The sequence below is a fragment of the Notolabrus celidotus genome, chromosome 23, assembly GCF_009762535.1.
Source record: "Notolabrus celidotus isolate fNotCel1 chromosome 23, fNotCel1.pri, whole genome shotgun sequence".
NCBI classification, from domain to species: Eukaryota; Metazoa; Chordata; class Actinopteri; order Labriformes; family Labridae; genus Notolabrus; species Notolabrus celidotus.
Window position 1 is genome coordinate 3397723 of NC_048294.1, and position 18488 is coordinate 3416210.

General features: G+C 44.9%; 2 protein-coding genes across 2 annotated transcripts in view; both read right to left on the reverse strand.

Moving 5' to 3' along the window:
* Positions 1 to 1241: 1241 nt before the first annotated feature.
* Positions 1242 to 9009, reverse strand: ankrd46b (ankyrin repeat domain 46b). Its single transcript, XM_034676956.1, has 4 exons — positions 8879 to 9009; positions 6062 to 6404; positions 5807 to 5965; positions 1242 to 2238 (listed from the first exon to the last, which is right to left on the reverse strand). The coding sequence occupies exons 2-4, from the start codon at positions 6370 to 6372 to the stop codon at positions 2022 to 2024; spliced, it is 687 nt and encodes a 228-aa protein (XP_034532847.1). The 5' UTR covers positions 6373 to 6404; positions 8879 to 9009; the 3' UTR covers positions 1242 to 2021.
* Positions 9010 to 10339: 1330 nt separating this feature from the next.
* Positions 10340 to 18488, reverse strand: part of col4a6 (collagen, type IV, alpha 6) — a 169921-nt gene continuing 161772 nt past the window's right edge. Inside the window, exons 37-50 of the mRNA XM_034677072.1 lie at positions 18411 to 18485; positions 18154 to 18261; positions 17954 to 18061; positions 17771 to 17842; positions 17453 to 17572; positions 17243 to 17359; positions 16674 to 16835; positions 16481 to 16579; positions 16158 to 16310; positions 15934 to 16050; positions 15649 to 15840; positions 15010 to 15181; positions 14774 to 14888; positions 10340 to 14028 (exon numbers count right to left, since the gene is read on the reverse strand). Of these exons, the coding sequence (XP_034532963.1) occupies positions 13768 to 14028; positions 14774 to 14888; positions 15010 to 15181; positions 15649 to 15840; positions 15934 to 16050; positions 16158 to 16310; positions 16481 to 16579; positions 16674 to 16835; positions 17243 to 17359; positions 17453 to 17572; positions 17771 to 17842; positions 17954 to 18061; positions 18154 to 18261; positions 18411 to 18485 (1871 nt within the window). The 3' untranslated portion in view covers positions 10340 to 13767. The remainder of the gene's footprint in view (positions 14029 to 14773; positions 14889 to 15009; positions 15182 to 15648; positions 15841 to 15933; positions 16051 to 16157; positions 16311 to 16480; positions 16580 to 16673; positions 16836 to 17242; positions 17360 to 17452; positions 17573 to 17770; positions 17843 to 17953; positions 18062 to 18153; positions 18262 to 18410; positions 18486 to 18488) is intronic.

Below are 18488 nucleotides of genomic sequence, written 5' to 3' on the forward strand. Positions count from 1 at the left end.
TCAGAGTACCAAATAGTACCGAATGACCATGTGCTTTAAAACACCAGTCCTATTATACAGTACATCAGCACTTGTGGATGCCTTTTGTCCACTCAGGGTAGGTGGGCAAAACTGTCTTTTGAGGAGACATTACCATGTGACAGGGGTGTACTCAGTGTCCTCATGTCCGAAAGAAACAATTTTTTATCTTATGGGTTTTATCTAACCCAAGAGGGCACGATAAAACAGTACAAATTGCCTTCTGTGGAACTACTTTACCCTTCACTAAAAGGTTCCTGTGCCCCCATTGTTGTCTGCGTTTCGACCGCGGGCTGAAGTCCCGGGTACAAAAAAGAAAACTACGCTCTCAACATGCAGGCCTGCTCATCGTACCTAAAGTCTCTAAAAGTAGTATAGGAGGTAGAGCCTTCAGTTATCAGGCCCCTCTCCTTTGGAATCATCTACCAGTCAGGGTCCAGGAGGCAGACACCCTCTCTACGTTTAAGAGTAGGCTTCAAACTTTCCTTTTTGATCAAGCTTACAGTTAGAGCTGGATCAGACTTGGACCAGGTCTTATTATGCTGCTATAGGCTTAGACTGACACACTGGGATTCTGTCTTTCCCTGTCTCCCCTCTCTCTTCCTGTCCCATTAAAGTTCCTAACCATTGACCTTTCTGGAGTCCCTGAGCTTCCTTGTCTCGTAGGTTCCTCTGGATACAACTACTACTATCCGTCTCACCTCTATCATCTCTCTCTCTCTCTCTCTCTCTCTCTCTCTCTCTCTCTCTCTTTTCATCTCCCTCTCTCCAACACGGTAGGTCTCAGCAGATGTGTGTCTAACATGAGTCTGGTCCTGCTGGAGGTTTCTGCCTGTTAAAGGAAGTTTGTCCTTGCCACTGTAACTTGCTAAATGCTGCAAAGTGCTCTGCTCATGGTGGATTAAGATGAGATCAGACTGAGTCCTGTCTGTAAGATGGGACTGGATCTGATCCGGTCTTGATGTTGGGTCTTTGTTAATAATAGAACATAGAGTACGGTCTAGACCTACTCTGTTTGGAAAGAGTCTCAGGAGAACATTTGTTGTGATTTGGCGCTATATAAGGGAAGTGAAACCTCATGTGTACTCAGCAATTTGTAAGATTTGGCTGTAAGATGACTTGAACTAGGCTATCAATGCAGACAGAACTGTGTTTGAATGTTTGATAAATGAATTGTTCCTGATAAAAGATGTCAAAATGTGACATAAAAGAAGTCAGTCCTCTCATTGTAGATACACACGTTTATTCATGTTCCACTTTAAATGACAGTTTAATGTGTTATCATACAGAGAAAGTTAACAATGGAAAACCTCAAATAAAAAAAAATCTACATAGTCATGGTTTACAGGGACAGTAAGGTCAAAAGAAGGAGTAATAACCTGCCGCCATGATCCTACACTTTAAGAGCATTGTGCCGATAGAATAAGATGCTTCATGCTTCAGGCGGGGAATGTCTTAACAAGCTGCGGCGATGGTTTCGTCCAATCAGACGAGGCAACGCTCCTCAATGACACGCACGACAAAAGAAAAGCGGTAAAACGGTATAAAGGACAAATTAAAACGACACGTTTGATAAATAACACGAGTGAAATATCGGACACTTAAGAAAAAGAAAGATGTACAAAACAATTGGCAATACACTGCATGTAACAGAAAGTAAAGGAAAGTCCTCAAAGAACTGCATCAAAGAAAAAAACACGAGCATCATGTGAGTCGATGACCGACGTCAGAGCAGCGTTAACTATCATTCGTTTAGAAGGGATATGTTACAGAAGATTAACGAGGGGTTTAAGGGCTTTTTCGTCCAGTTGGGAAATTGTGTTTTGTTCTTTTTTTGTCAATCATTTCATCAACAATACATTATGATGCTTTCCCCTGGTCTACACCCCAGAGCCCAGAACAGGAACTGGGCCAAATGTGGATTTCTGTATACACAGCAGAAAGCACAAGTTCACTTGTTAATTCAACCCATGCTTCTTCTTCTTCTTTGTCACTTCTTTCCCTCAGTGCACAAGCTCCAGCTGGCTGGTGGAGAAAGGCAGCACCCCGCTGACGTAGTAGGCGATGCCCAGGGACAACAGAGCGATGACCACCAGCAGCAGCAGGACCCGCCAGAAGCCCAGGTCCTCCACGAACTCCTGCCAGGTGGTCCTGAAGCTGGACAGGACGCCTTCGCTGCTCTGCAGGTTGGGGTTGAGTAAGGAGTGGCTCTCCATTGCACTGAGAGAGACAGAGGAGAACAGAGTCAACAAGCCGTACAAACGAGACAATTAATGATGTCTGAGGAACAAAGTAACATGAGTGTACAGTATCTCACAAAAGTGAGTACACGCCTCACATTTCTTCTAAAGCTGATGCACAAGAAAGCCTGCAAACAGTTTGCTAAAGACAGCAGATTAAGGACATGGATTACTGGAACCATGTCTTGTTGTCTGATGAGACCAAGATAAACTTATTCGGTTCAGATGGTGTCAAGCATGTGTGGCGGCAACCAGGTGAGGAGTACAAAGACAAGTTGTGTCATGGTCTGGGGCTGCATGGGTCCTGTCGGCACTGGGGAGCTACAGTTCATTGAGGGAACCATGAATGCCAACATGTACTGTGAAATCCTGAAGTAGAGCATGACCCCCCCCCCCCCCCTCTTCAGGGGCAGTATTCCAACATGATAACGACCCCAAACACACCTCCAAGATGGCCCTTGCCTTGCTAAAGAAGCTGAGGGTGAAGGTGATGGAGTGGCCAGTATCTCATAAAAATGAGTACACCCTTCACATTTCTTCTAAAGATGATGCAAACGGTTTGCTAAAGACAAGCAGACTAAGGACATGGATTACTGGAACCATGTCTTGTGGTCTGATGAGACCAAGATAAACTTATTCGGTTCAGATGGTGTCAAGCGTGTGTGGTGGCAACCAGGTGAGGAGTACAAAGACAAGTGCGTCTTGCCTACAGTCAAGCATGGTGGTGGGAGTGTCATGGTCTGGGGCTGCATGAGTGCTGTCGGCACTGGGGAGCTACAGTTCATTAAGGGAACCATGAATGCCAACATGTACTGTGACATACTGAAGCAGAGCATGATCCCCTCCTCTTCAGGGCAGTATTCCAACATGATAACGACCCCAAACACACCTCCAAGACGGTCCCTGCCTTGCTAAAGAAGCTGAGGGTGAAGGTGATGGAGTGGCCAGTATCTCATAAAAATGAGTACACCCTTCACATTTCTTCTAAAGCTGATGCAAAAGGTTTGCTAAAGACAAGCAGACTAAGGACATGGATTACTGGAACCATGTCTTGTTGTCTGATGAGACCAAGATAAACTTATTCGGTTCAGATGGTGTCAAGCATGTGTGGCGGCAACCAGGTGAGGAGTACAAAGACAAGTGTGTCTCGCCTACAGTCAAGTATGGTGGTGGGAGTGTCATGGTCTGTGGCTGCATGGGTCCTGCCGGCACTGGGGAGCTACAGTTCATTGAGGGAACCATGAATGCCCACATGTACTGTGAAATCCTGAAGCAGAGCATGATCCCCCCTCCCCCTCTTCAGGGCAGTATTCCAACATGATACCGACCCCAAACACACCTCCAAGACGGTCCCTGCCTTGCTAAAGAAGCTGAGGGTGAAGGTGATGGAGTGGCCAAGCATGTCTCCAGACCTAAACCCTATTGAGCATCTGTGGGGCCTCCTCAAACGGAAGGTGGAGGAGCGCAAGGTCTCTAACATCCATCAGCTCCGTGATGTCATCATGGAGGAGTGGAAGAGGATTCCAGTGGGAACCTGTGACGCTCTGGTGAACTCCATGCCCAAGAGGGTTAAGGCAGTGCTGGAAAATAATGGTGGCCACACACAATACTGACACTTTGGGTCCAATTTGGACATTTTCACTTAGGGGTGTACTCACTTTTGTTCACAGTGGTTTAGACATTAATGGCTGTGTGTTGAGTTATTTTGAGGGGACAGAAAATTTACTCTGTTATACAAGCTGTACACTGACTACTTTACATTGTATCAAAGTGTCATTTCTTCAGTGTTGTCCCATGAAAAGATATAATCAAATATGTGCAGAAATGTGAGGGGTGTACTCACTTTTGTGAGATACTGTATGTTGTTGTTCTAATTCCTGCCAGTTAAGGATGCTAACAATGAATCGAGTAATGATTAACTGATTGTGAAGACTTCAGTCGAGCACACATTCATGTTTTTGATTTTCCATCACGTGGAACAAACATCATGTGGTCTCATGTTTCGTTCCGCTATCAGGGAGGTGTTTTAAGTTTAAAGCATGTTTCAGTGTGACTCAGATGGCTGAAGACGCTCAGCTGGGCGCCACATTTACTCTTCCCGCCTCACCCGAAAAGCCCTGGGGCCGCATAGCAGGGCGACCCCTCCCACCCGTCTCACAGCCTCTTCAGCCTGTTGCCATCAGGAAGGAGACTACCCAGTCTCCGGGCCCAGAACTAGCAGCAGACTGAGGGACAGTTTTATCCACCAGGCAGTCAGGATGCTGATCTCTCCCCGTTTTGCCCCCTCTTCCTATAGTGCCCCCTTCACAGACTTAACCCGGTCACTGACCCCCCCCCCCCCCCCCCCCAAATCAACGCTAAGGTCTGTCATCCTCAGGACTGAAACACACACTCTCACTTTGATTTTAAGTTGCACTATAGCAACGTTTTTGTACTGTTTTTAAACTGTATTTTAATATTTTTATTAGCTTACTTCTTATCTTTTTCTAGCTTTCCTATGTGTATCTGTAGTTGTCGTTGCTAGGGTCTGAGAGAGAAACGTGATATCAAATCCTCAGTATGTCTGGTGCATACTGCAGTTTTTGACAACAAAGAAGACTTTGAACTTTTTTGAACTTTGAACATCTCCATAACCGATTTGTTCCAGGGGGAGAATACAAAACTATGCCGCCAACAACGTCACGGACAACATGTATCAGCTCGAACGGCCAAATTCCACCAGATCCGTGTCCGTCCGTCACGGCCCCGGATCTGATAGGTTTCTATTCTAGTCAATGTGTTAACTTCCACTAGATCCGCTCCGTTGCATTCCGGCTGCGTCTCTGACCCGGCAGGTCGGAACCCTCCGGATCAGATACGCAAGACTTCTATGTTTGCCGGATGCCGGAGCACGATGCATCAATCTCAACAGATCTTATTTCACTTAACTACAACAACACAGCGTCATGATGAGCGGAGCCAGGCCTGGAGTCAACAGGTCATAGGTTTTCAGAGGACCAGAAAGACAACATGGATGAGGAGAGGAGGAGGAGGAGAATCCTTGATTCAGTGATTACCGCAGGAAAAACATCGGTCACATGACTCCAGCTGTCTGGCAGTCCTGCTCTGGGCTGCGTTCTGAAAACGCAACCTGTGGTTGTTGACGGACGAGAGAGCACAGAACTGGACTGAAGCGGATCAGAGACGGAGCGGACTAGGATCTGGTGGAAGTCCCGGGTAAATTAACATAACACGCTCTGAATCTCTGTGAAAAAGTAACCAGAGAACGGGCCAGAAACAGGCGACCGGACTATCAGAGAGACAACACTGCCCCCAAGCGTTTCAGAGGAGTATTGCGGCGTGTCATGGTCACATTGATGCAGAAGTATGTAGTGCTTAAATCCTGCTGCGTAGGGTCAACAAAGAAGTATCAACCAGGCTTAAGAGTGTGTTTTTACACAGATTAAAGACTTTGATCTTCAGGACAGACTTCAAACAGATTAAGATGAAAGTCTTTACCAGATTTACTCTCAGTTCCATCTCTTTGATCAGATCCTCATCACTCTCACCTCTCACTGTCGGCCATCTGCATGGTCTCCAGTTTGGAGTGAGCCCCTCTGTTGAAGCCTTTCACCTCCTGCTCCTCCAGTCCCTCCAGCAGACGGATGGCGTCTTTGTTGACTCCACGCCTCTTAGCGAGCACCAGCGGGGTCGATCCGTTGTGGTTACTGTAACACATGACGACAGAAACGCACAGAGCTGTTAGGACTGGAAACCAGAGAGGAAGAATGTCATCATCATAAATATCTATAGACGCCTCTCACCAGATATCGATCTTCAGCCCGTTGGACACCAGGAACTGTATGGTGTCCACGTGACCACACAGGTGCAGCGCCGTGTTCCCTTGATAATCCGTCGCCAACAGATCGGCCCCGAACTTGTGCAGCAGGCGACAAATATCCACGTTCCCCCGAGCGGCGGCTAGGTGCAGGCCCGTGCGGCCCCGGTTGTCCCGGATGTTGGGGTCGCACCCCGTTTCGAGGAGCCGCTTGGCGAACGGCAGGTCTCCATCGATGCAGGCCTGCAGCAGAGGCACGTTGGTCTGCGACGAGTCGTTGATGAAGACATAGGACATGTCCGAGTGGGTGTCAGAAAATTCCAGCGTACCTGCGGCAGAGAGGAAGTGGACGAGTGTTACAGATATCTAAATAATATCAGTGTTCATTCTATAAGGTGAATTAAGACCAGATCTATTTGAAAGGGAGGAGTTGCCCATAAACCTCCATCTGCATTAAAGTGAGGATGATCAAGGAGCGCCCTCTAGAGGTTTACAGGAGACACTAAGATTCAGGGTATGATCACAGGCTGAGACCTTTAAATTAAACATCTGAAGGAAAACAGAGAAAAAGATTCACCTTGAAAATATTTATTTAATTTGATTTAATATATATTTAATTCTGATAACAAAGTTATGATGATTTACTCAAATTTAGTGTTGGAAAAAAATAAATACAATGCTGTAAAATTGCTGATCAAAAATGTTAATTCCAAAGAAGTTGGGACACGGTGTAAAATGTTGACAAAAAGGGACAAGGCTGAAGAAAAAAGTATAGGGTGGCTGTGATCGCAGCGCTATATTGAAAACAGACATGACTCTGTAGTGGAAATCACTGCATGGGCTTCTAAAAGACACTGTCTATGTTACAACCATACATAAACATCATCCAGAAACACTAGCAACTTCTGTATTCTGTATTTAAGACCAACTGAGGCAAAGTGGGAAACTGTCCTGTAGTCCAGGAGTCCAGGTCGGGACCCCCTGGGGGGTCGCAAAACACAAATAAGATGTCTTCCGGAAGGTTTATTTTTTTTTAATGATCTAAAAATAGTAGATTTTATCCATCATAGTAAAAAATATCAAATAGTAGCTAAACTTGAAATAAAACCTTAAAAATAAAAAATGCAATGAGTTTCCTGTCTTTCTTTTTCTCCAGATGACTCCTAAGTTTAGGGTTAGTGAACAGTTAATTATCAAAGCATCAGTAGCAGCAGGTTCATTCATAACGGCACAGGAAACACAGACACATGCTCATATAGGTAGGGTCATTTTCTGCAGACCAGCTAAATGAAGCCACATTCAATCACTTTGAGGGACAGTGGGGGTCTCGAGTCTTTGGAACCTATATTTTGGGGGTCGCGGGCTGAAAAGTTTGGGAACCCCTGCTGTAGTCCCCTCCCGGGAACCTGGCTTGTTATTGAGTCACATGATGGTATAGGGATGCAGATGTGCTCATGACATGGGTTGTAACCATAGACTGTATAACAAATGGACGTAGTGTCCGTGATGTCACCAATCTGCTCCTGAAGTGCTGTTTTGAAGCCAACCTAACTTCGTCCGAGCTAGTGTGACATAAAGAGGCGGGCTTTAAGCCTCTTTGCTAACAGCTACAGAGTTCACGCCTGTCAATCAAGTCAGCAATGTCCTTATTTGGGCAAAACTCATACAGTGTGTGTCCCTAGTGAAATGAGCTACTCAGACCTAAACTGTTTTTTGTGTCAGGCTGTAAACATGTTTCTTTTTTTTAATGGGTGTGTATGTGGTTTTCTGTGTTTCTGCAGCCAATCTCAAGTGGACACTTGATGAACTTCCACATGGGCTTCATATTTTGAGACAGGAGGTTGCTGCTTGGTTGCAACATTAAGAGGCATCTCTGCCTTTTGTTCAGACCAGCATCTCCTCTTGGCTCTGCCCCCCTTGTCCTCTAATATCTAGCTGCAGACTCTTCTTGTTGTGTGTTGTGTGGTGGGGGCTGCGAGGGGCCAGGTGGTAGAGCAGTTAGTATCAGTGTTGACACTACCTGGAGCGTGCATGTACGGAGCCTGGGTCTGTTGAATGTGGCAGTACTGTATGAGTTGGGTTATTAAATTGGGGTGTTCTGATGGTGGATATGATGGACAGTAGGAGCTGGCATGGAGGGGGTTACTCTGGGACACTTGAGCTAACTGTTTGGCTAGCTAAATGAAACATCAGTGAAGGGAGGAGCCCACTGTGCACCACAGGAATGTGCTGGCTCTCTCTCCTCATCTGTCCTTTCTATCTCAGGCTCTGGGGGACATCTCTGACACATTATGGGGGACAGAAATTACATGCTTAGTTAGCACCTATTAGACCTGTGCATATCTAGTACAATTCATTTAAATTGCAACATTTGAACCTCCAAATCCTGAAACAGCAATCTGAAATCCCATTAATCTCTTCTCCTGGTTTCAAAATCACCTTTAATCGCCTCAAAGTCGCTTGAATTCTGGATTTATGTTGTTAAACAGCAGCTGATCGAGCTAGCTAGCTACCTGTGGCTGCAGCAGCTAACTGCAGCATTACCTGGTTTTTAATGACAAAGATAACAGCATAGTTTATCACAGGATCACCTCTTCCTCACTATGAAAACTTTAAGTTCAGAGTATTCTAGAATAAGAACCTTATGAAGTGTTAGTGATGCCGTCTGAGCTAATAAGCTAGCGGGGTACTGTTAGCTCTCGAGCTAGCGTCTCTCTCTCAGCTGTTAAAGGGGATTATAAGATCTGACAACTTTATAAAAGATGATATGAAGTAAAATAAGATCTTATATTCCTTCACTCACCTGTTTATAGGTCCCAAATAAGAAGAAATAAGTAATAGTCGCTTTCCTTCGGAGCTAGCAGTGTTGTTGTTTTGATGCTTCTTCTTCTTCTCTGGTTTTATTGGCAGTAGGCAAACAACCTCTAGGTGCTTTACCGCCACCTAGTGGTATGGAGTGTCCACAGGGAGTTAGAATCTACCTTCTCTAAAATAAATAATGAATAAATAGTAAATGATAAATAACAAAACGATACAAAAAAACAAAAAACAGAATAACAATAAAAATCAAATAAACACAATAAAAAATTGAAAAAAGAATAAATTATATCAATACTAAATCTTCTCTGTCAGTTTAATATGGCAAAATTAAAGCTGCTGCTGTTGGTAGTCACGGAGTAAACATCTCTCTGGAGAGAGGGACTTCGAATGTCAACACTATCCCTCCCAACCAGATTTTGATCTTAGTTTGGTTTTGGTTTGGTTTGCTTGAGTTTGGTTCTGGTTCTGGTTCTGTTTGCTTGAGTTTGGTTCTGGTTCTGGTTCTGGTTCTGTTTGCTTGAGTTTGGTTCTGGTTCTGGTTCTGTTTGCTTGACTTTGGTTCTGGTTCTGGTTCTGGTTCTGTTTGCTTGAGTTTGTTTCTGGTTCTGCTTGCTTGAGTTTGGTTCTGGTTTAGCTTGCTTGAGTTTGGTTCTGGTTCTGTTAGCTTGAGTTTGGTTCTGGATCTGTTTGCTTGAGTTTGGTTCTGGTTGTGTTCTCTTTGCTTGAGTTTGGTTCAGGTTCTCTTTGCTTGAGTTTGATTCTGGTTCTAACCCTAACCCTAACCCTTTGGTTCTGGTTCTAATCCTAACCCTAACCCAACAATAACCCTAACCCTAACCCAACAATAACCCTAACCCTAACCCCAAACCTAACCCTAACCCCAACCCCAACCCTAACCCCAACCCCAACCCTAACCCTAACCCAGACCCTAACCCTAACCCTAATCACAACCCTAATCATTTTGATTCAGACTGATAAGAGAACACCTCAAAATGTGTTCCTGCCAATCACAGCTTAATCTGATTTGGAATTTCAAAATAAAAGCCATTGGAGCATTTACATTTATTTTGAAATTCCAAATCAGATACAGCCATGATTGGCAGAAACACATTTCTAGGTGTTCTCTTATCAGTCCTAATCAAAATCCCAAAGTGGAAAATGTAAAATATACATGATATGGCCGTTGCACATTTTCATACTACATATGTCTTTTATTTTGAAAATTGTTGGTACATTCCCTTTCCGTCAGAAGCTGCCGTTTATAAATTTGTTTCGGGACTGGTAAAAAATGTCCCGTCTCTTTAAAAGTGTTTGTTTTTGTTTAAAAAATGTTTTCCAAAATGAGAATTTGTCTCCAACTTTGTAAATTGTGTTTCATCCTTTAGAAATCTGCATTGCACTTCCCAGCCACCTTAAAAAAAACAATGAGAATCAGACACCTTCAGTAAGTTTAGAGTCTTTATTTCAAAGTGTGTGAGCACAAAAATACAATTAACAGTAACAGACATGTTATGACCACTTTCCTTATTGTTACGGATCCTCTTTGAGGAAATCTTTTCTGTCACTCCAGGCACTTAATCTGCATGAAAAAGGGGTTGAGACCAAACTGACGATGAATCTGTTCTGTTAAACCATTAGAGAATACAATATACTTTCCTTATAAAAACATCATCCTATAGGCATTTCCCCCATAATATTCAATGTACACATCTTTATCTTCCCAGTCCCTCCCGTTGCAGTAAATAAAACCAGGGGATATTATCATGACTTAAGTAAAATAATTACAATCTAGATTACAAAACAAAACAAAACAAAACAGAGGAAGACAAAGAAAGAAGGAGGAAATAAAAACAGAAGAAGTCAAAATGGGACATAAATTTCGTGCTACCAGCAGAGAGACCCAGCAGTCATAGTGGTTACAAGTCACCCAGTAGCTTCTGCTGCCCAAGGATCATAAAACTAGAGGAGAAGTCTAAACCAGTTTAACTTCTGATTTAAAAAAAACGAGTAAATTCTTCCTCTTTTTAATCCGACGACAGAGAAGAAGACACAAACTGGAAACAAAAAAAAATGAAAATAAAAACAGAATAATTGACTTTTGATCTAACATATACGTCGCTGGGAAACACAGGAAGCACTATCTATGTACAGCAATAATTAACAATCTATCAGAGAGTGTGTGTGTGTGTGTGTGTGTTTGGTTTTCTGTGTGTTTGAATGTAATCAGAGCGAAGGTTTAACGTGGAACTGAAAACATGAAACACTACTTTGGTCACAATGTACATCTGAAAGCCTGCAAAGGTGGAACCGTTGAGTCCGTTTGCCTCTTTACTTGACTTTAATGACATCACTTGTTGTTGTTGTTACCCATCTGAGTTTACATCAGTGCAATATATAAGTGTAACACTACAGCTGGATGTTGCAGAGGCTCTGTTATAGCATCATAGAGAATCCTGGCTTATCCGTTCTATTGCATGTAGTTTATGTAAAGAAAATGTTGCCTTTCAAGTCAACTGTCAGGGTATTTGTAGCACCATAATACAGAGGCATATTAAACATGCATTATAAAGTTACAGGACAGCACTGGTAATATGTGAAGAGTTGTATAACATCACTACAGTTAAAGTGGTTGTAGTCTGCAGACAATACAAAAGGAGCGTAGATTAATGGCGGGTGTTTCACTTAAAAGAGTTGAACTTGAACCAGGTGAGGTGGTCGTCTACTTCGTTTGGATCAGTTAAGAAAATAAAAACGTCAAAGTCCATAGTTAAGATTTTAGATTAAACCACAGACTGTATGAAAGAAGGGGACGTAGCCTCCTGGTCTTTGAAGTGGAGCTAATGTAGAAGGGCTTTTGAGCTTTATGACTAGGGGTGGGAATTGATAAGAGTTCATCAATGTCAATGCCATTGTCAATGCTGCTTATCAATCCAATTCCTTATCAATTCTCCTGAGTATTTTTTTGAAGGGGAAAAAAAGTAGTTCTACACAGTCATTTAATTTTTTCCCCAAATTGTCTGCACAAGATTGAACATGAACATATTCAACTTTAACATACTGAACAATAGGTTGACCTGGAGCCTGGATGAGAAGACTTTGAATTTGGAGAGGAAAAAACGCTTTTCCTCCAGGGGTCGTCGCGCAGGTATTTTACCCGTTCTCGGTGCCTCCTTTTCGGCCGCGTGAGTCCGGATGTGGCCCCTGGAGCCCGGAGGATAATACTTTGAATTTCCACATTGTTGAAGGAGTTCTGCGTCCCAGAGTGTGTGACATAATGTAACGTACCGTGACGTGACATCGTGCTGGGAAATGAATCGTTAAGAAGAATCGATAACATATGAGGTGTACAATTCTGATGGAATTGATCAATTGGAACCGGTTCTTAGTCGGATCTGGTTTTTCGTTTCCCACATATTTATGACACCTAAAGGGACAAGTCCACTGGATACTTAAAGCTAGGGTTGGTAGTCACGGAAAACTAGCATGAATTTGAATGGAGCATGTCCTCAGGACGGGATTTGATTGGTTTCATCATTTGGCTCCTGATGGCAGGGATTGGTTGGTGTTTTCCCAGGTTTACTCAGGCTGTAGAAAGCGGCTTTTTTTCCCGCTCTTTTTTAAGAACACATTATTTATTGATTGCCATCGGGACATAAAGATCATTTTAAACTGTATAACAAAAAGTGGATCTAAATCTGACTAGCAAACCCAGCTTTAAGGGTTCCATTTGCTAGTTTCAAGTCCTCTTTAAGACAGTGTGATGTTGACTTTGTTAATTTGGTCCAATTCAATGTAAGGCAGATGATAAAGCAGGGTGTACTTCATAGCGTGGCTGCCATGCTAGTGAGAAGTTGGCGTTTGAACCCTTATTAGCTAGCCAAAATCAGCAGCCCAATGAATACCATGGAGCTGAGGGCGCATCTTGCTAACCCAGCTACTGTTAGCATTAGCTGATGACTAAGGCTGTGCTAACACCTCATCCAATTGATTACTGACTTTACTTGCAGACATTTTGCCTGTTTTACCGGATTTCTTTATCATTTTTATCAAACAAGAAACTTTTAGCTAGCTCTAGCGTTAGCTGGTGACTCAGCAGTTATACCCGTCTCTTCTCATGTTTCATATTCTTATCAATATGATGACTTGTAGCAACACAGAGGTATCCAAATGATCAAATTGAAGCTTTTTCTGTCCATACTGATGTTTTTTTAAACATTTATCTCTTTTTGTGAACATGCAGCGAAGCAGTGGACATGCTAGGTCACTATAGATCACATTAGCTAATGACTTAAATGATGGTGAAATAGTGATGGTGAAAAATGCCAGAGGTTAAGCCTCAAACCAGTGGTTGACATCACACTGGCTACGTCATCTTCTTTCACAAAATCGATGGACAGAACCTTTAAAACGCTGCAATGTTTGACTTTACTCTCTGATCTGCCGGGTCTGAAGTAGACGGTCCAGCCCTGGGGTGTGTAAGCGGTGCAGTGCTATCCAAAAGGGGGGTGGCACTCTCCGAGGTAGCCGAGAATGATTCTCGCCAAAAAACCGTAACGAGAAAACAGACACATAATAAACACAGGACATAAACAATAGCACCATTGTCAGTGATAATCTAGAGAAGAGCATTCACACTGCAGCCCTTCTCTTTCCATTCCCTCCCTCCAACTCTTCCTTATTTTTTAAAACAAGCCATTCATTCGCAAAGCGGATCAAAAACTCTGATTTCTGAAACATCAGTGGAGCAGGAGAGGGGGCTCGTTTTCAGTCAGTCACATGTTCTTTTTTGTGGATTTCCTCATAAATCAACACCTCTTTTCTGTTTTCTTTTGAGGTGTTAAGATGTCACCTCCTGACGTTTCCCGCCTCCTACTACAAGATCTTGCTGCAGACTTGGCAGCGGCTGGCTTTGGATCGCTCCTGGCCTCCCTTCAGGGTCTCCTGCGCTGGCGAGTAGACGAACTCCTGTCCGGGATTGACGGTGGTGAGCCAGAAGCTGTACTTGTTGGCGAAGTAGTGGCAGGTGCCCTTGGCCCCGTTGCACTCGATGAATGGTGTGGCGCGGAAATCCTCCAGGCAGGAGCCAGGAGACACCAAGGACTGACCGCCACCCCCGGCGCCAGCGGCTGTGTGCTGCAGAGAAGAGGTTTTACAAGGTTTTAGAGACGTTTATCTCTACTCAGTACATCCATTCTGGTTCACTCCTAGGTCACCTTACCCCTGGATCACTGACACTCCCTTCTTTTTGGTTTACCTGACAAATCCATCCATAAACTTCAACTGGTTCAAAACTCCGCTCCCCGCATCATCACCAGAACCCCCTCCACCAACCACATCCCACCTGTCCTGCAGGAACTCCACTGGCTTCCCATCAAATACAGCATCATCTTCAAGATTCTGTTCCTCACCTACAAGGCCATCAACAACCGAGCTCCTTAGGACCTCATTGACCTCCTCCATACAAAAATACCCACCCTACCGTAGTCTCAGGTCCTCCTCTTCCACCCAACTCACCCTCCCACCTGCTCGCTTGACCACCATGGGGGAGAGCCTTCAGCCGCCTCTGGAACTCTCTCCCCCTGGACTTACAAAATTCCACCTCTCCCAGCACCTTTAAATCCCACCTAAAAGCTAACCTTTTCAGCCAAGCATACTCACTCTAATCCGTCTCATAACCTTAATTTGGGCATGCTCATAGTTTCTTCGGCTCTGCACATACAGTACTTCCTCATTGTGACAGTAGGATAAACAGCAGTCAAGTGTAGGAGTACTGCGAGGTGGATGAGTGGATTGGTTTTAAGAATTTGCTTGCACTGTCCTGTTCCAGAGAATCTGCACATCTTCGGAAAAAAAAGCTCATCAGTAGTCTTAAGCTTACCATGAGGAAGGAGTATCCTATCCAGAGACTCCTCCAGCCGGGGGGACAAGTGGGGATTGTCGTGTCCTGACTGTGGACCGCCACAGCATGAGCTGGAGCCTCACACACAGAACACCTGCAGATAAAAAGACCAGTTTTAATATACACGCGTGTGTGTGTTATTGCAGTCCTGAACTTGCATGTGAGCATTTTGACTTCTGAGCCACATTGCTACATTTGATTTGAGCATACTGTACCTGCTGATGTAGGGTCGGATCTGCTCCTCAGCCACCGGCATCATGGGGATTGGTGCCGTTGTAGAGAGCCAGTAGGATTTATCGTTGCGGCTTGCGTAGTAGCAGACCTCATTGGGGGAGCAGTAGAGGAAGGGGATGGTGCTGAACCTGGGCAGGCAAGACCCTGGCTGACCTGGAGACACGAAAAGACGGAGACATTTAGTTTTTCTGTGCATTCATGTTCAGAACTGTTCAAAGCAGATGTTCGTCCACTAATGAGTCTGGTTCTACCTGCGGTTTCTGCCTGTGATTGAGAAGTTCTTCCTTACTTGGATTTACCTGTGTTATCCTAAACAATATTAGAATTTATTTATGTCTCTGTCTCTTTCTGTGAACACAGCTGGTTTCAGCAGATGGCTGTCCACCAATGTGTCTGGTTCTACCTGCGGTTTCTGCCTGTGAAAGGGAAGTTTTCCCTTGCTACAGTTTCTAAGTTCTTGCTCATTGCTGGACTGAGTTGGGTCTTTGTATATAATTTCATAAAAAGTTTCCTCAAGGCTCATGTGAAGTGTCAATGAGGACATTTGATGTGCTTTGGTGTGATTCTGCCTCTTTGCAGCACCCTAACCCACACCATGTTCTCCACTTGTGTTTCCATACCAAGGTCCTGGTTGTGCGCCTTCTCCTGCCCCTCCACGTACAGCAGACTGTACCCATCCCACAGCTTGGCCATGCCCTGAGGACACATGGGCACCTGAGAGTCCTGGCTGTGCTTCACCAGAGTGTAGCCGATGCTGTAACTGCGGCCAACGCCGCCGGGAGAACCTGGACGACCAACTGTACCAGGAAGACCTGAAGGGGGAGGAGGCGAGGAGATTTAGAGAGGTTAGGGGAGATTTGCGGGAGAGGTTGTTTGACAAAAATAGAAAAGATTTGACTACTGACCTTGTTCTCCAGTGGGTCCAGGGAAACCAGGAGGTCCAGAGTCACCGATAGGTCCTGGCAGACCACCGGATCCAGTCCGGCCAAGTTTGCCAGCAGCACCTGGACGACCTTTGGGACCTGCAGCGTTTTACACAAGACGTTATTTTCATGTCTGTTTTTATATTTCCTAATGATCGTGTTTCTTTCTTAATTAATTTAAACATCTTGGCAGCTTCCTCACTCACCTGGACGTCCAGGCTGTCCAGCCAGACCGGAATCTCCAGGGCCACCAGGGATTCCGTTTTCACCAGGGTAGCCCACTTCACCGTAGGGTCGCCTGAAGTCTCCCGGCGGCACTCTCAGCGTCACTCCAGGGATTCCCTTACGACCAGTAGGACCTAACATGGACGGGATGGAAGGAGAGAAGGATGGAGTGAGGGAGGAGGGATTGCAAAACCACAACTTAAATGTGTGAGCGGGAAAAATATGGAGGAGAGGGTGGAGATGAAGTATAAAAGCAAAGTTATGGCAGGGATTTACTGCCGTCATGTTTTTAATTTTCTCCTACCTCGTAGTCCCTTTGGTCCTTTGTTTCCATAAAAGCCAGAGTCACCAGGGAAACCCTTGAGACCAGGACCTCCACTGTAGCCAGTCTCACCTCGCTCCCCTGAAATGCAAAGTCAGGTGTTTAAGAATCTTTCTTTTCATCAGAAAAACATTATTTTATATCTGCTTCATGAATCTGTCGAGGTCCTCCTCACCTTTGAAACCGGAGCTGCCGGGGAGTCCTGAGCCTCCAGGGTAGCCTGATTCTCCTTTCCTGCCAGGTGAACCAGGGAAGCCCGGAAGACCAGCATCTCCTCTGTCTCCCTGCTCTGTACCTGGACCGGGGGGCCCAGGTGCACCTGGAGGACCTTGGAAACCTGGAGAAGAGAGAAGAAGAAAGGTTTAAAAGGAGGAGAGAGGAAGGGCGGGATGGAAAGACAGTACAGAAACCGATGAAAGGCAAGGAAGAGAAGGAAGGAAGGAAGGCAAGGAGGAACCAGAATGGAAAAGGATTAAAGGGATGAAAGTAACAGGAGAGAAAGAGAAGTAAAGGACATTGGATTGAGGAAAGAACCAAAAGGAAAGGGAACATACGAGTAATGTTGGTTCAGAGAAGAAAGGGATAGAAATCTAGGTGTGAGGACGAAAGGAAACAGTAAAGGTTTTAGTATAGGACAGAAGAGAAAAGGAAAGGATACAGAAAAGGAAAGGAAGAGTTGAAGAAAAGGAACAGGAAAAGAAACCGTGTTGTAAAAAAGAAAATAATTGAACTGAGGGTATTTACCATACTCTCCATCAAGTCCAGGGAGGCCAGGGTCTCCCAAAGGTCCAGGAACATCTGATCCAACAGTCGGACCAGGAGGTCCAGGCCGTCCAGGGAACCCTGGGAGTCCAGGACCGCCTGACCCAAAGAAAAAGTAAAGGTCATAATTTGAAGAAAAAACATTATTTCAATTTTCAATTAAAATCTTTAGTTTCCTTGATTCTGCCTCACCTGAATTTCCTCTCTCTCCTTTCGGTCCTGGGTAACCCGGAACTCCTGGGTAGGAGACGCCTCTCTCTCCCTTTAGACCTGGGATACCAGGAGTACCAGGGCGACCTCCTCCGACCCCACCTGGGTGACAATGCAACAGAAGACGACTGTTTCATATCGCTCACATGATAGGACTGAGAATGGAACACATCACATAACAATCAGTGGAAAGGAGTCCTTTCTCTTGTGCATGGCATCAAGGCTGCTTCTAGCTCCTTGATCACGATCAGCATAAACAACTAGATGTAAAGAAAAAGCACAAGCAGACTCTAGACTTGCCTGGGGTTCCAGTAATGCCTTTAGGTCCACCAAGTCCATTAAGTCCATCCAAACCAGGGGGTCCGGGCAAACCTGCGAGAACACAACAGAGAGAGTGAGTTTCCCTGCAGCCCCAGAGTATCTCCTGTTGTGTTTCCTCCTCTCATTTCAAAACAAAAAGTTCAGAAGTCATATTTTTCTCACCTTTGGCTCCAGGACCTCCAGGACCCGCAGGCAGACCAGGAGACCCATCTGCTCCACTTCTTCCTGGGTAGCCATTTTGGCCCTTTGGCCCAGGGAACCCAGGAGAGCCTGCAGAGGAAAACATTTGATCATGAGTCTGCTTCTTCAAGTGTTTGTTTGTTTAAAGTCTTCCTGTTTCTGTTCGCAGCCGGTCCTCTCACCCATTATTCCAGGACGTCCTGCTTCACCGGGAGCTCCCTTTTGTCCGGGGAAACCTGGAGCTCCTGGATAACCATTGTCACCAGGAGCGCCATCAAGAGCACGGCCACCTGAGGAGAGACGATCAATGGGGTAAGTAGGCATCTTTATTGACCAATGTTTTGGGTCAAACGAGAGTGAATAAAGCTTCCATATTTTCACAGAAAAAAAACAATCCTGGAACTTTTTGAGCCAATTGGACTCATTTATTAAGACTTACCTGGGTAACCTGAGTCTCCTGGCTGGCCTTTAGCTCCAGGACCTCCTGGGTACCCATAGCTATCTCCAGGTAGACCTA

Excerpts from the sequence above, each read along its gene's own strand:
- ankrd46b (XM_034676956.1), bottom strand. The coding sequence starts at position 6,372 with ATGTCCTATGTCTTCATCAACGACTCGTCGCAGACCAACGTGCCTCTG. Across the intron at positions 5,966-6,061 it reads GGGCTGAAGATCGATATCTG|TAACCACAACGGATCGACCC; the intron begins GTGAGAGGCGTC and ends CATGTGTTACAG. Across the intron at positions 2,239-5,806 it reads CAGATGGCCGACAGTGAGAG|TGCAATGGAGAGCCACTCCT; the intron begins GTGAGAGTGATG and ends TGTCTCTCTCAG.